This window comes from Gouania willdenowi, chromosome 13 (genome assembly GCF_900634775.1).
Source record: "Gouania willdenowi chromosome 13, fGouWil2.1, whole genome shotgun sequence".
NCBI lineage: Eukaryota > Metazoa > Chordata > Actinopteri > Blenniiformes > Gobiesocidae > Gouania > Gouania willdenowi.
The window spans coordinates 41229396-41245531 of NC_041056.1; the positions used below are offsets into that span (position 1 = coordinate 41229396).

At 38.7% G+C, this 16136-nt stretch overlaps 1 protein-coding gene across 2 annotated transcripts in view; it reads left to right on the top strand.

Moving 5' to 3' along the window:
* The first annotated feature begins 732 nt into the window (after positions 1 to 732).
* Positions 733 to 16136, top strand: part of LOC114474751 (solute carrier family 25 member 36-A) — a 45069-nt gene continuing 29665 nt past the window's right edge. For both annotated transcript variants that reach the window (XR_003675390.1, XM_028465256.1), the window contains exon 1: positions 733 to 1126. Coding sequence is in view for 1 of the 2 variants with exons in the window: in XM_028465256.1 (XP_028321057.1) it covers positions 1086 to 1126 (41 nt within the window). In the remaining variant the exon portion in view is untranslated. The remainder of the gene's footprint in view (positions 1127 to 16136) is intronic.

The following is a 16136-nucleotide window of genomic DNA, read 5'->3' on the forward strand; positions in this document are numbered from 1 at the left end:
AGCTGTTTGGACTTCAAGAAATACACAATACGTACTAAACAGAATAAGAGGGAAAAAAACCTATGAAAAACTAACTAATGATCAGTAACTAAGATTTACAAGAATACAAAGCAAAACAACCAACAATGGTAATAAATTCTATTCAGTTCAATTTACAATTAAAGACAACACGAGCCATAGATGTAATCAGTATATTAATTCTATATTCTATATTTTTACCTCATCAAATATAAATCTAAAACGTAATAATATCATATAATAATGTGAAGTAAAATGATTAACAATAAACAAAACAAAATAACATAATATAAATGTTTTTTTGTTTTTTTAAGTCACTAATTGTGTCTACTTTGTGTTTGTAGCACAGTATAACAAAGAAAAATAAAGTCTAATTAAGTGATATTAAAATGGGGTCACGATCCAAAAAGGTTTAGGAACCACAGATTGATTTATTTCTTCTTCTTTTTTTCTCTCTCTTGCTGTTGTAACAAACCTCTGTGGGAGATGAACACATCTCTATTTGATTTTCCTCTTTTATCACATTTTAAGGACATGTGCTGTAAATTAAAAAGAAGGAATCTCACACACGCTCGTATTTAAATTAAATAACAGCAGTGACTGCCCTTCAAACAGGAGGCGGTATCACGTGAAAGCGTAGTGACGGGGCGGGGCCACGGGACCGCTCGTCCAATCAGCGCCTCTGTTGTGCTGCGTTCTATTGGTGGATAAACATTGAGCCGCTCAGTCACAGTGAAAGGAGAGAAGAGGCCGAGTTGTTATACTAGGATTACTCACCTGCGGTTCAGAGTACGGTAGCATCCCGTTAGACGAAGAAGAAGAAGAAGAAAAGGAGACAAGAACGTGTCGCACAGACTACTGTGTCTTCTCCCTCCGCGATAAGCTGCTAGCATCGGTAGCTAGCATTGCAGCTAGCCGTGTTAGCTTGTGTTTTTCCACACGCTGCGGTGCTGCTGACCTCTACCACCGCTCAGCTGAGTCCCTCCTACCTCTGCCCCCCGGGCCTTCATCCCTGTCTCCGGTACCCAGCGTGCTTCCCCGTGGACGGCTCCCGAATATGATCTACAATGAGTCAGAGAGACACTCTGATTCATCTTTTTGCTGGAGGGTAAGTGTTTGCTTCACGGCTAGCTCCTCGGCTAACACTGCTAAACACTCGTGTTTCTGTGCAGTGGGTTGTCAAATAAACACAACAGTTACAATCAGAGTGTCAGGTGTCAGGCACTTTAGTTCACAGGTGTCAAACTCAAGGCCCGGGGGGCGTAACCGGCCCGTTTGAGCTCCCACTTCGGCCCGCAGGAGAAAGTAGAGTAACTTCATTGATTTTGCAGTGGAAAGTTACTGTCAAGACAGCTCAGATCAGATAAAGTGCAAGATAAAACAACAACAACAAAAGAAAAGCATCACACAGACAGAATATACCCAAAACACACCCGAAAAATAGTGCAACGAAGGAGTAAAAATACAACAAACAATAAGAGGCTATTAAAGCTGGGCAATATTGACCAAAACTCAAATCTCGATATTTTTTTCTGAAAATGGCGATAAACAATATTAATCTCAATATTTTTTAACTCGATAAAGTCTGTGAATTGTACTGTGTGGTTGTATAAATAAAAGCAAGTAAAAAAAAAAAAAAAAGATATATCACGATATTGTCATTTTCTATATCACTAAAATAGAAAACTCTATATATCTTGAATCACAATATATTGCCTAGCCGTAGAGGTTATATATAAGGAATATAGATATATATATATATTTACAGACGATGCAAGGAGAGATGCCTTAGACCACATGTGTCAAACTCAAGGCCTGGGGGCCCGAAATTGGCCCTTTAGAGCGCTCAATTCGCCCCCTAGGAGAAAGTAGAGTCGCTTTATTGATCCTGCAGTGGGGAAAGTTACTGTTATGACAGCTCAGATCAGATAAAGTGCAATGATAAAAACATTAACAACAGAAAGCAACACAGAATACACCCAAAAGACACCTGAGAAATAGTGCAACTAAGGAAATATGACAACAAAAAAATGATACTATACATATAAATATAATATAAAAGTGTACTATAAAGAATATAGATGTATACATTTTTACTGATAGTGCAAGGAGAGATGCCTGAGACCAGCGATTCTCAACTGGTGGGTTGCGGAGAGTGTTGTGCTAGTTACTGAAAAAAAGTAACTAGTTACCGTTACTAGTTACTTCATTCACAAAGTAACTCAGTTACTATTTTGATTACTTACACCAAAAAGTAATTCGTTACTGGAAAAAGTAACTTTTGAGTTACTTAGAATTAAAGAATTGTATTATTTTTTGGGTCATTAGTGTCCGTACAGCTTCATATCAGAGCTGTAATAATATAATAATCCACTGTTGATCAACTTTGTGGTGGAGGAATAGTGGTTAAGGAAGCTGGTTTGTAATCAGAGGGTCAGTGGTTGGAATGCCTCTTACTCCTACTCCTCCTGCTCCTGTATTAACATTGTTTTGGATAAAAGCCTCTGATAAATGAAATGTTTATGTATCCAACCCTACAGTTTATAATCATTTACATTAACAGAACTAAACTCTGCTCAGTATTAATCTTTACAAACACCAATCTCACTGAAACACTAAGTATTCTTTCAATACCAGTTTATTTACCTGAGACCAGCAGAAACTGAAAATGTTACAAGGAATTGTGAAATAACTAACATAAAGCAACCTGAATATTATTCAGAATCAAAAATCTAAAGTAAAGTGGCTTCATCATCATAGAAACGGTTGTGTTTAGCCTTAGAATGTTCCCTTACAGCTTAAGTACAAAAACTAGCAACAACGAACACAAAAAACCTTCTAAAATACATAAATGAAAGCAAAAAACTGCTATAAAACAACAATAACAGATGTGCATATAAAACAACAAAACTGCTGCTCAAAAGTTAAAACTGCAATTTTACAGCCTTAGCACAGTAATGTAAAGTAAGCTGTGTGTATTCTGCTGTTGAAAATGTTTGTTATTTACAACAACATACCGTGCAATAGTTTTGCTGACCTGTCCCTGGATAACAGTTGTTACGGCAGAATTTACGGTTGACCTCATTTAGTGACATGATTCATTGCTCTGGTTGAATGATGGAATCCAGGAGAAGCATTGATGATTTTATATAAAAAGTTTATTCTATTGCTAAGTAAAAAAGGTACAAGATGGAACAAAGTGAAACAAAATTAGCGTCCGTCCAGGCGGACGTCCGAAGGAAGTGCCGCGCCCCGCTCCAACAGTTTCAAAGCTTAAGCTTTTTATACAGATAAGAAAAGGTCCCAACAGTGAGAGACAAAAGGGAGGGAGTCAGATGCCCATAGTGGCAATGTTGGAGGATGATGAAGATGTTATGAGAAGGTTTGGCTCCAGTCTTTATCTGTCTTGATAAGTGTGTACGTCAGTGTATGTCTGCATGTGAGCAGAGATTCCTTGGCAGAGACTGTGCTGCACTGAGAATAATACGATCTGTACTGTTTAATCATGATTCAGCTGTTCAAAAGTGTAAAGATTAATGGAGTCGTCATGTATTAAAACATGACAAATTGTACACATGAACATACATTTGAGGATATGATGATGAATATAAAAATGACCATAACATTCCCCACTTTTGGTCGCCTCAACGACCAAATCAAGAAACAAAATTATTATATTCCACCTTTGCTGTCTGTCAGGGTTAACCATTAGCATCGTTATTGTCATACATTGGATATATTCTTCTTTTGTGAGGCACAGATATATCAAGAAAAATGTGGAAATAAACCTTAAAAAAAACTTCATCATTATTATCAATGGCATGAATCATCAAAAATCATCCTTTATTACATCTAGATAAGCAAAAATCATCATTTGCATCAAGGGCATCACTCGTCTTCATCGGCTTAGTTCAGTGGTAACTGGGGTAACCAATAGCCATGGTTAGAATCACACTTGATTGGTGGCATCATGAGTGAAGAACCTTGAGTATTTTCCTCAATCGTAGCAGAAGGGTTTATGACTGTATTCCTGCAACTAGGTGTGAGGTTGTCCTCCCTCAACCTAGCTATGAGCATTTGGTGTGGCTTATAAACAAAGCTAGGCCCTTGTTTTAGAGCGTTTTCTTGTGTGTGTGTCTCAGTGGCCTTGTCGGTTCCCCCTTCATTGTTCGGTCAGCCTCCGTCTCAGCATCAGCTGGTCTCGGCAATCATCTTGGATCCATGTCGCCCGCTGTGCGACCTTCACTGCCGTGTGGGTCGTTCATTTCGGTCGGCGTTGTAGATGATTGGTTGTTGTCTGAGGAAGGGTAGTCTCCACACACCTGGCAACCTCTCTTGGGATCGGAAGGTACCTGAACAGAAGAGGGGGAAAAACACCGAAACAGAACTCTTGGGATTGGCTGGTACCTGAACACAGGCGCGATCCCACTACTGAGGCTTTAGCTGGTACCTGGTACCTGGTAGGCTTTAGCTGGTACCTGGACAGAAAAAAAGGGGGGTGGGGGGGAAAAACACTCACCCAAATAAAATAAAATAAAATAAAATAAAATAAATAATAAAATAAATAAAATAATAAAATAAAATAAAAAATAAAAAAAAATAAAAAAAAAAAAAAAAAAAAATAAATAATAAAGTTTAGGGGTGTTAGGTTTAGTTAACTAACTAAATGAATAGTTAGTATGGCCAGGAAGGCAGAGACAGGTCAGAGGTCAGGATCTTTTCAGATCCTAAAAGGTGCTGCTGCACAATCACACAATGGTTAGGTGTGGGTTAGTGAGCTTTTAGCCATGCTAGCTCTGTAGCCCATTCGCACGCGAGTGGGAAAATTTGAGGCTGAAAGAAAAGCAGGAAGTATTAATTCGATTTTCTTTTCCTGGAGTAAGAAGAAGCATAGCTGGAGTTGCAGTGATTATCTGTGGTACATCTACTTACCTGGTGAGAAGCAACAATTTGAGAACCACTGTTTACAAGGACATGCAAGTCGGACGGAGAAGGACATGCAAGTCAGACGGAGAAGTGTGGAGTGTGATTACATGTCTTCTCAAGATGAATACATACAATTGGGAGACATGGAGATGTGAGAAAGCTAAATGAGTTTAACCAAATAAATAAATAATGTTATTTATTTATTTAAATTGTTTGTTTATTTTCTTTGCTATCTCTTATTTGTGAAGGAGAAATCTTATTCTATCCTTTATTTATTCTGAATAATGTTAACACTCCACACCTATTTACATAGCCTAATTCTTTTATAGAGCTGAATTTGTCAGTTCATTTATTTCATTATTTTCCCTCATAATTATTATTTGAGATGTAATTTACTTAATTTTGAAGGTCAATTGGTGGCAAAAGTGTCTCCTATTCTCTGTCTGAACCAGAGTTTAGCAAGATTATTGGCCCTTTAAGGTTAGACAGAATTAAAGTTAAGTTGAGTCGAACAATCATATTGTCTTTTGCTCTCTGTATTTATCCCATTCGTAGGGGTGACGAGCCCCAGCACGGTTTGGAGAGCTTCCTTAAATGCTTGGAAGTTACTCAACTTTAAACTATCTCTTATTTCAATCAATTATCAAGAATTTCAGGAGGACCCTTTTTTAAATCTCAGGCGACCCAGATTGGGCCACCAACCCAATGTTGAGAACACTTAATTTTTCCCTTAAACGTGTCTAAACCCAGTGAAGGTGTTTTATGGTCTTGCACGCTAAGTGCTGTTGGAACAAGAAGAAAATGGTTGGAGGGTTTTGGGGTATATTATTTTCCTATGATAAAATATAAATCAAAAATCAGAGGGACGTTGGCCCGCTCCCTTCCCTTTTTTACATAAGAATACATTTGGATTCTTAAAACCATATGATAAATATCATTGGAAAATCACTTATCTGATCATTTTGGATGTGTCTCCGTTTTCCTCTCTCTTGTGTCCGCCTGCCTTTGTGCCCTCCAACCTCCTCGACCTCCTTCTCCTCAGCCATAAAGGTCAAAGCCAGGGTCAACTGTACGCTCCTTTTGGAAATTTGAAGATCTGTCCCCACTTTTGCAGTTGGATTGGAAGTCGCTGTAGTCTCTGGAATAGATATTATGTTAGAACATCCACAATATGTCATATTGTCACGTGTCTATTTCAATCTATTTCCCCTTTGCTTCCCAGTTACAGTTATGGACAATACTTCCCTTTAATTCTCATCCTTCATCATAAGAAGCAGTGACCAGGCATGGCGGCGAAGAGGAAGGATCGGAGTCGAGAAGGCGGTGGCATTCTGTTAGGAAACACTCAGAAACAGAAAGAGAGGAAACCATTAAGACTTAACTGGATAATTTAAAATATCTCTTTTCTTTAGTTGGATCTGATTTGTCTCCTTACAGCGACCTGTATTTTGGAAAAAGCTACATAATAACAACAACTAAGACGAAGACGTAGACAAGTGCACACCACAACGAGTATACACATATAACAACAAAAAACATGGACACTGAACATGAACAGTAAGGTCAGTCAAGGTCAAAGCCAGTCATTCCACTGAAAGTGGTATCATATATAAAAACGTCGTTTGGTGTTTTTAAACACCCAGAAAAAACCTTTAAAACCTGGTAAACTTTTTAGAAGGCCCAAGGCCTAAAACCATAGTTCTTTTAACAAGCAGCAGTGTTTTCTGAACACCCCACTACATAATTGGCAAAAACAGGGAGAAGATCTAGTGCATCAAAACCCAGGAGGAAAGGAAGGTGAAACAGAGGAACATGTGTAGTCAAACAGCCATTCATCGGTCAATCACTCAATGACACGTCCACGGCACATTCGCACTCACAACACGGTTCTCTCAGGCATACGTAACGTGTCATCATTCAGTCACTCATGCACCGCACACGTTCATGCCTCAATTTTCACGTCCATGCATTCACAAGGTTTTGCTGCATAGTGTCTAAGTGGAATATAGGTCTCATCTAACCCACCAATGGCGATAGCCAGTCCACCTCCTCTCTCGGGGTCAATGAGCTCTTATTGCCCCCTCATGCTTGGCAACCTTTTAGTGTTAATTAATTGCTTTTTACTGGTATTGTCTGATTACTAAGAGGTACGCTCCTTTTTACTTCCGCCTTGGCGGAGTCTACACTTAGAGTATTGTCCCTTGCAGTACTGACAGTCTACTAGCTGCTGATCAGGCAGAAATCGCACGGCCATGCACAATAACCAAACTCAACCCCGGTCCGCGGGGGAAACTCAACCGCTGTCCATCTCCAGAAATGTAAAAAAGAATCTCTGAATCAGCAGGAAACTCAACCACCGCTCTTGAAAAATAAGAGTTTGGGAATAACTCAACCACCATAAACTCCAGAAGTCTAAGAAAAAACCTCTGAATCGGCAGGAAACTCAACCGCCACTCTTGAAGAATAAGAGTTTGGGAATAACTCAACCACCATAAACTCCAGAAGTCTAAGAAAAAAACCTCTGAATCGGCAGGAAACTCAACCTCGGTCTGCAACCTGAGGGAAACTCAACTGTCAGAACTTTCTGGGCACCTCTAATATCACTCAACATTGAACGGAGCACGCAACCTCTAATAACCCTCACTCTAAGGGAACGTAGAAATTTGTTCAGAATGGTATTCGGTTACCAAGCATGTATCAAATCAGGTGGACTGCTATCCCCCGAAGAGTGCTTTCCCTAGCAAGGTTTATGCTTTTTCTGCACATTAAACCAGGACTTCTTGTTTGAAAAGTAATTGCCTATGTACTCATAGCAACTAATGGGACATTTTTTTTCTCAGGAAAAATTTGGTACCCCCCCCCATGCTGTCGAGTGGCTTTGGGCCGGCCAGACAGTCCGACGCGGTTAAGGGGGAGGCGCGCAAAATGAAAACAATGAATGTTGAACTAGGCTGTCTGTCGCAAGCAGCTTCAAAAAGGGTAAGGTACAGATTGTTTACGAGGGTATCGGTCAAAAAAATGTCAAAATTTAAACTTGTTGAGGCTGCAGTCCTCAATCTCTGTCTCAATTTCCTGAAATTGAGTAAAAACAAAAGAGAAAAAGAAGAATCGTTCAGAAATAACAAAGGAGAAAAACGTGTGAGCTCAAAAAAATCATGGCCAATAAAAATTAAAACTTCAGCTCCAAAAGCTGAAGCAACAGAGGGCTCTGTCTTCAGCGGATGTAACCATATCTTGCATTGTGGGGGGCCTCCCCTCAATCAAGAAAATAAATGAAAGAAAAGCAAACAAAAACAACCTTATCAGTAACACTATTTTCTTCCCCTTTGTTTGTTGTTTTCTCATAAAGGCCAAAGCAGTGTAAATAAATGAGCAACATAATGAATAAAAGCAAAGATAAATGATGGGCACACTTGATCTCATGTGGCAAACAGAAGGGTTCTGTGTGAAGTTCTGGTGGTCCTGTGTTTCTCATAGTTGTGAATGTGGGTGTGTGACTGTATGTCTGGTCTGTCTGCGTGTGAGAGAATAAATGAAAACAAAATAATCTAGTGCACAGTCAGAAGATAGAGGGGTTAGTATTGTGCGAAGGAGAAGCTTGTTGGCTATTTGCTAGTTGTCCCCCTCCATGCCAAAGTTCAAGGCTAAAGTGATTTAGCACTACCACCAAAGGCTGTGGTGGACTTCTTGTTGCTTGGTATCCTTGTGGCTTTTGAAACAGTGTCTTTTTGGTGAAGATTTCCAGCAGACGTGTGACCAGTCTGCAGTTGCTGCCCATCATTCAGGCAGTAGTCGTGGCGTTTAACTCGCAACTCATTGGTGGGGGGAGTGTCCACTCCGACGCCCACAGGTTCTCAGTCTTTGATGATGGGGCATTGGCATGCGGCCCATTCATAGACGATGAAGAGTTGACTTGGGACTGAGCGAGTTATTTCAGCATTGCTTTGCTGAATGGGAGTTGAGTCCTTGAGTCCTGAAAGGTCACACACCTTTGATTGTCCATTTCCTTCTGATGCTTGGTCCTTTGAATGATGTTGACATTCCATTAGCGTAAGAGTTGAAGGTGATTTCATTCTTTCATTGAAGATGTCGTTTCTTCAGGGGGCAACCACAAAGCCAACAGAAACTAACAATTTAAATAATAAAAAATGATAATGATGGTAACAGTAATATTAAAATAAAATAAAATGAAATACTGTATTCATCTGTGTGTGTGTGTGTTTGAGTGTGTGTTGCCCATCAAACATGAAATCAAAATAAAATAAAAATAGTGTCTGTGTGTAATGGCACTATTCTGTAGGCACAGGAGAGGTGAGAAATCACAATGTTGTGTCACAAGTGTGTAGTGCACTAAACTGGCCAGTGAGGGGCGCCACCTCTCTCTTGGGATGGGTGTGGCTGTGCGTGTGCGCGTGCCTGTGTGTGTGCTCTCTCTCTCTCCCTTTCTCTCTCTCTGTACGTACGTGTGTGTGTGTGTGTGTGTGTGTGTGTGTGTGTGTGTGTGTGTGTGTGTGTGTGTGTGTGTGAGTGTGAGTGTGAGTGTGAGTGTGAGTGTGAGTGTGAGTGTGAGTGTGAGTGTGAGTGTGTGTGAGTGTGTGTGAGTGTGTGTGTGTGTGTGTGTGTGTGTGTGTGTGTGTGTGTGTGTGTGTGTGGTCACACGTCCAAAAAAAAGAAAAACACAGCAGCGACGTGTGTGTGTTTGGCTCTCTGTATTTCTCTCCCTTTCTCAAAAGCTGACACTCGTCCAAATGAAAGCATTAAAGCCAAGCCAAAGGGAGAAATCTGATTCCACGTTTAAACAAAATAAAAACAAAGATAAAAAAAAAGTAAAACTCGCCTGAAAGCATGATCTGAGTTCACATCATACCAAGATTGTATATGCGTATGCATATATTATTTGTTATTGGGTTGTTCATCTGTTTGATTCACAGAAACACAATTTAGGTTAGATTCGGGGTTTTAATCTATTTTGCTTTCGGTACAGAGGTGAACTCAGATCATGGCACCGCTGGGATGTTTTGGAAACCTTGTTGCCCGTCTATCTATGGTCAGGACCTCACAGGCTGTCTGTGGGTGTCCGAACGAAACCAAAGTAAATAATGACCAGCCGTATTTTATGCCTAAACAAAATATCCGAGCCCGAAGAAAACCAGAGAGAACCTACAGCATTAAAAAGCACAGAACCTCAACCATTTGAGCCTTTCTCATGGCTATTCACTGCGTCAAAACACAGAACAGCTGAGGATCAAAATCAAAGCTCAAAGCTGAAAATCAATACAATGCTTGACTGGTTCCAAAAAAAATCAACACAGAGCGAATATATATATATGTAAATGAAAATTTATACATATATGTTTATAAAGGCAGCTTTACCTTAGTCCGAATTGGTGTTTGAGGTTCAACCGATGGTTCGTGCTCCAGTCTCTGTCCGAGGGCGGACCACCGCGGGCCAGCCCCGGGGCTTCAAATGTGTCGACCCAGTGCTGGTCCACGATCGACGCCCCACAGAGCAGAAGATGGATTCAGTTCGTCGACGCCAATTGTTACGGCAGAATTTACGGTTGACCTCATTTAGTGACATGATTCATTGCTCTGGTTGAATGATGGAATCCAGGAGAAGCATTGATGATTTTATATAAAAAGTTTATTCTATTGCTAAGTAAAAAAGGTACAAGATGGAACAAAGTGAAACAAAATTAGCGTCCGTCCAGGCGGACGTCCGAAGGAAGTGCCGCGCCCCGCTCCAACAGTTTCAAAGCTTAAGCTTTTTATGCAGATAAGAAAAGGTCCCAACAGTGAGAGACAAAAGGGAGGGAGTCAGATGCCCATAGTGGCAATGTTGGAGGATGATGAAGATGTTATGAGAAGGTTTGGCTCCAGTCTTTATCTGTCTTGATAAGTGTGTACGTCAGTGTATGTCTGCATGTGAGCAGAGATTCCTTGGCAGAGACTGTGCTGCACTGAGAATAATACGATCTGTACTGTTTAATCATGATTCAGCTGTTCAAAAGTGTAAAGATTAATGGAGTCGTCATGTATTAAAACATGACAAATTGTACACATGAACATACATTTGAGGATATGATGATGAATATAAAAATGACCATAACACAGTCACAGTCCGTTAAAATCCAGCCGCTGCAGAGGCTTCCATCACGTTCACCAACGCAGCGTTAGCTTAGCTTCACTGATGCATATATCTTTTGGAGACAGGTAAAATAATACGTGTATTTCCACTCTGAGAAGCTCGTCCTGCTCTCGCATTGACTCGCCATGATTGGTGCACGTGATGTAAACAGAGACACGCCGACAATGCTTCTTCTTCTTCTGTTTTACCGTGGTTGGCACGGCGTCCCACAAAAATTGTAGTGCCACTGTAAACATGAAGTATACTGCAGCTAGCAAAGTAACGGACAAACGTACCATATTGTAACGGTAACTGCGTTATGTCTTTAAAAAATACAAGAGGATCCAGCTGCAGAACTTCCATGACCCGCTCCTCCATGACCATCTCCTCCATGACCAGCTCCGGAAGTGACATCAGGAAATGAAGAAAAAAATACAAAATAAAATCGATAGCATAGCCATGTCAGCTAGGCACTTCCGGATGGTTTATCTGCATTTTAAAATTTTTGTTAATCGGATTCCTCAGCAGTGTTACATTGAAAAAACAAAGTATAATGCACCTCATCAACAACATATAAATTGATCAACATTTCCATGAATGATTTTGAGCCTTTTGATTTCCTCTAGAGACACAATTGTTTTATTTGTGCTGCAGTCCTATCACAACCTCTTTGTTTTAACCTTAAAACGGGGATAAATGTAGGATAAATTCAATGTATAAAGATTCACAGCATTGTTAGTACCTTAACACTTTAAGTACAACACATGAAGGTTAAATATTTCATTAGGTCCATTTTATGATAACTGTGTCATATATTATTTTTTGTGATTAAAGTAATTCTTACAGCCCAGAGCTAATTGTTTTATGAAACAATATCAAAACATTCAAGATGTGGTTTTACATTTTGTTACAGTTGTGAATAGGCATACTGTTATTAACCTATTAAGTGTAAAATGCCAGATACAAATACATTGACATTAGAACCACTAAAACTTACCTTGGCGAGCACTAACAGTAAATGTTGTGAAAATACTTCTATAATTTTGTTCCAAAGAAGTATCAAACCAGTATTATTTAAGATATAAGTAATATGGATCATACTTTGTGAACTACAAATGAAGTTATGTAAGATCAACACAAAGCAATATTAAACAAATACAGTAGGCTGTAAACATGATGAAACTTAAGGAAGACATCTGTTTTGTGTCTGTATTTAATTTAATTTTAATTCAACTTTATTTATAAAAATCCAACTAAAAGAAAAAGTCACATCATAGTGCTCATAACAAAATATATATATATAAAAAAAAAAACAACAATTCCACATAAAAAAGCATCAGCTACAGTGGAAAAAAAACTCCCTTTTAGAATAGAAGCTTTTATTGTCATTGTACATATGTACATTATTAAGGTGCTCTCCAAGAATGACATAAAACACACTTAAATAAAATACTGGAAAAGGAAAGACGTATAAATATATAATACTATAAAAAAAACTCAGCAAATTATATACATTACCATACACACAATATAAAAATATAAAGTTAAGAGATAAATAAATATAACTCAGTGTATTACACTTTGATGTGGATTATTGCACATTGTTCATGGTTCTCATGGCCCAGGGATACAAACTGTTAGTCATTCTGGAGGTGGAGCTTTGATTGATTTGTATCTCCTTCTGAGGGGAGCAGGGTGGGAGGGGTCAGAGAGGATGGGTCTGATGGTGGCCCAGGAGAGCTCCTCCTGGATGTGAACACCCAGGAACCTGAAGGATGATACTTTCTCCACCAGGTCACCATTGATGATGAGAGGAGCATAGTCTACTGGGTTCCTCTTGAAGGTGATGGTGTTGTGTGTTTCTTTTGGATATGTGTAGGGACATTTTTTCAGAATATTAACAGGCTACAGTGAAGATATTTGACCATTTTAGACTGTACTTTAGGTGAAAGAGTGGAGGGAACTGCAACTGTTGAAGCAGGTTGTGAAGGAGAAGGAGTGACTAGGATAGGTTCAGTAGAGGTAGGTAGGCATTGGGCACATATTGAGGTGTACTTCCATATGACCCACATCTCTGCACTGTAAAGTGCAACAGCAAATCAACATATCTAAAACAAATAGAAGCAAAAATAAAATGATTACTAGACAAAGAATAGAACAAGGACGGAAATAACTTGTATAACTAATAGGAGCATTTTTTTAATCAGCATTGATATCAGATGTGCATTTACACAATAGGCTGTCTGCGTGTATGTGAATCTTACCTTTAAATGCTATTGTATTTTGCACATGGACATCAAAGTGTTTCTCCAACTTATATAACTTAAATGACTGTAGTTTTGGGAAAATGAGGCAGTGATACTGAAGCAGCAGCTCACCTCAGGTTTGACGTCTTTTTTAAAGATTGAAACATGCATCTGAAAATAACAAAACGTTTAAAACATTAAGCATCAGTGAGTGAACTGGGTTCATTTGGAAAAAGTTGCTTTAATTCTACAACAATAATTCTTCGGTTTTTTTGTTTCAAAGCCAGATATTTTCCGGTATAGATATAGAATCAACTGTACTTTTTAAAAAGACAAAAACAAAACAATGTGCTACCATTGGTATTTTGATTATCTTGAACTTAAAACAATACAGAAATGCATCGGTTTTTTTTTGGAATTTGGTTTTCCAGTTTCTGGTTTTAAATTAAAAATAATCAATTTTTTTTAAAAATTTGGTTTTGAAACTAAATAACTAAAGAACGAAGGGTACACGAAGCCGTGTATCATTCGTTCATCATTATATAACAAAAACATGAAAAATGAAAAAAAAAACACTTATTATTTGATATTTGTTTCCAAAACCAACATGAAAAAATGAAAAACGCCTTGTTTTTCAAATTCAAACTATTTTGCTTCGGTACAGAAAATGGAAAACAAACACCTTTATTTGTTTTCTCCATTACCGATTTGCAAAGTACGTGACCCGGAAGTGAAGCGTTACACATTCTGAGATATCTTTAGCTCTGCAACACTTAGGAGTCTCTAAATCCTCCTAAATGTCTGTGAGGAGGTTCTGTGTTAAACACCAGCTAAAGCAAATAGGACACGTTTCTGATGCACAGTTGGAAGCAGCGATCTTGTCATGCCGAACTGCCGTTAGCATTAGCCGTTAGCGTCGGATGAGAGTAACTTCCGGGTCACGTACTTTGGCAAATATGAAATATGATACACGGATTTACACGGATTAACAACAAAATTTGGTCAGAGAATGATTTTTATGTAACAATCGACACAAAACCTTCAAATCTACATTTAAAATGTGTACAGTTTTAATTTATATTATGAAGAACCTCTGCTAAATAAGACAAACAATGCCATCCTTTTTTAATGGACACACAAATACAATAACTCAAACGATATTTTTATATTTCCCAGGGTAAACTGTGAAACCTTTATTATAAAAAACGCACTCGATTACGACTGTTATTACAATCTAAATCAAAATTAACCCTTGCGACTAATTTCAATGGCATGACATAATAGAAAGCTTAAAATTTGTACATATTTTAAAGAAAAATAGCCCACGTTAGCTCTGCCTCATTTAAAAAAAAGAAAAGCTTTGTGCTAATGTCGTTCTTGTATTTTAAATCAACAGATCACCTGAAGAAACTAATAGTAATAGTCTGCAGCTGGACCCCTCTCGTCTGAGCACTGCATACGTTGAAGATTAATAATTTTATCGATATTTTAACATAAACAAAACTCTTTACCTACTATGTCCTGAGAAAGGCTGTTCCAAGAAAAAACACACGTGTACCACTACTGTCTCGTCTAACAATAGAAGAAGAGTAGCTTCTTTTCCTTTGGTTGTTGACGGCAGTTGGCACCCAAAATGTTGCAATACTGCCACCTTCAGGTGAAAAGCTGCTGTGCAGGAGCCCATATATGGAGGGTTAGATTCCAGAGCGGGGCATGGAAGACCGGGGCATGGAGTTTCTGCAGCTGGACCCCTCTCAAAAAATATTGCGTTACAGTACTAGTTACTGTCAAAAGTAATGTTACTGCCCAAAACTGGTCTGCTCTGATTTAAGATTCAGTGATGAATTGTGTGGGTTTTTTTTTGTGTTTTTTGGCAGTTTAGCCCGTGTTTAGTGCGGTTAGACTGTGATTTTGAAACGGCCAGGATGGGAGGGGGGTGGGCGGTGCACCATAATAAACGCTCCCTGAAACATTTCCCCATTAAAAAAACGTACTTTTCCTCACGGTGATGGCGTTTCAACCCGAATCTGTCCATTTTCACGTTCAACGGTAGATTCCGTTTTCATTGGTAAATTCTGTGATTTCGTTAACGTGGATTTTTATAGGGCCCTAGTGTAGTTGTTGTCAGCGCACTCAGATACTCGCTGCAGCTCGTACAAGCGTGTGTCCTATAACCATCTCTGGTTGGCCAGCAGCCCATATTCTGATAACACTACTTCAAGAACACAGAACAGGCTTTTGTTCTCCTGTGCAAAAAGTGGCACTGAACACTTGGTTTCATATTTCAAATTAAAATCAAGCTGCAAAAACAAACACTGAACTTTGGTTGCCAACAATGAGGTTTTTTTACTCTAATCCAAAGTAGTGTAAACATGACCAAACACATTTTCCACATCTAAAAGAACACAAAAGTACAATTGTAAATAACACTACATCAAGTTCACAGAACAGACTTTTGTTTTGTTTTGTCTGTTGTGTAAAAGTGTTTCTGACTGATTGAACAATATATTTTTAAGAGAGAAACACTTACAGTACACAGCATCTTTTCAGTAAACACAACAATAACAGAAAGCAGCATATTTCATATTAAAACCACGAGCTGCAACACTGAACTTTAGTGTGTACGCCGGTTCACTTGCTTCCCAAGTTCCCATCCTCTTTTACTGGTTGTCAGGGTTTTAATGGCCACATTTACATGGGAGCTTTAATTCCTCTTTAAAGTGGAATAAAATGCTAATTAGATTCCAAATTAAACTTAATTCCGAATTAAGTGGCTGGTTTATTCCGTTTTTTAATTCAGAATTAAATAATTCCTCTTT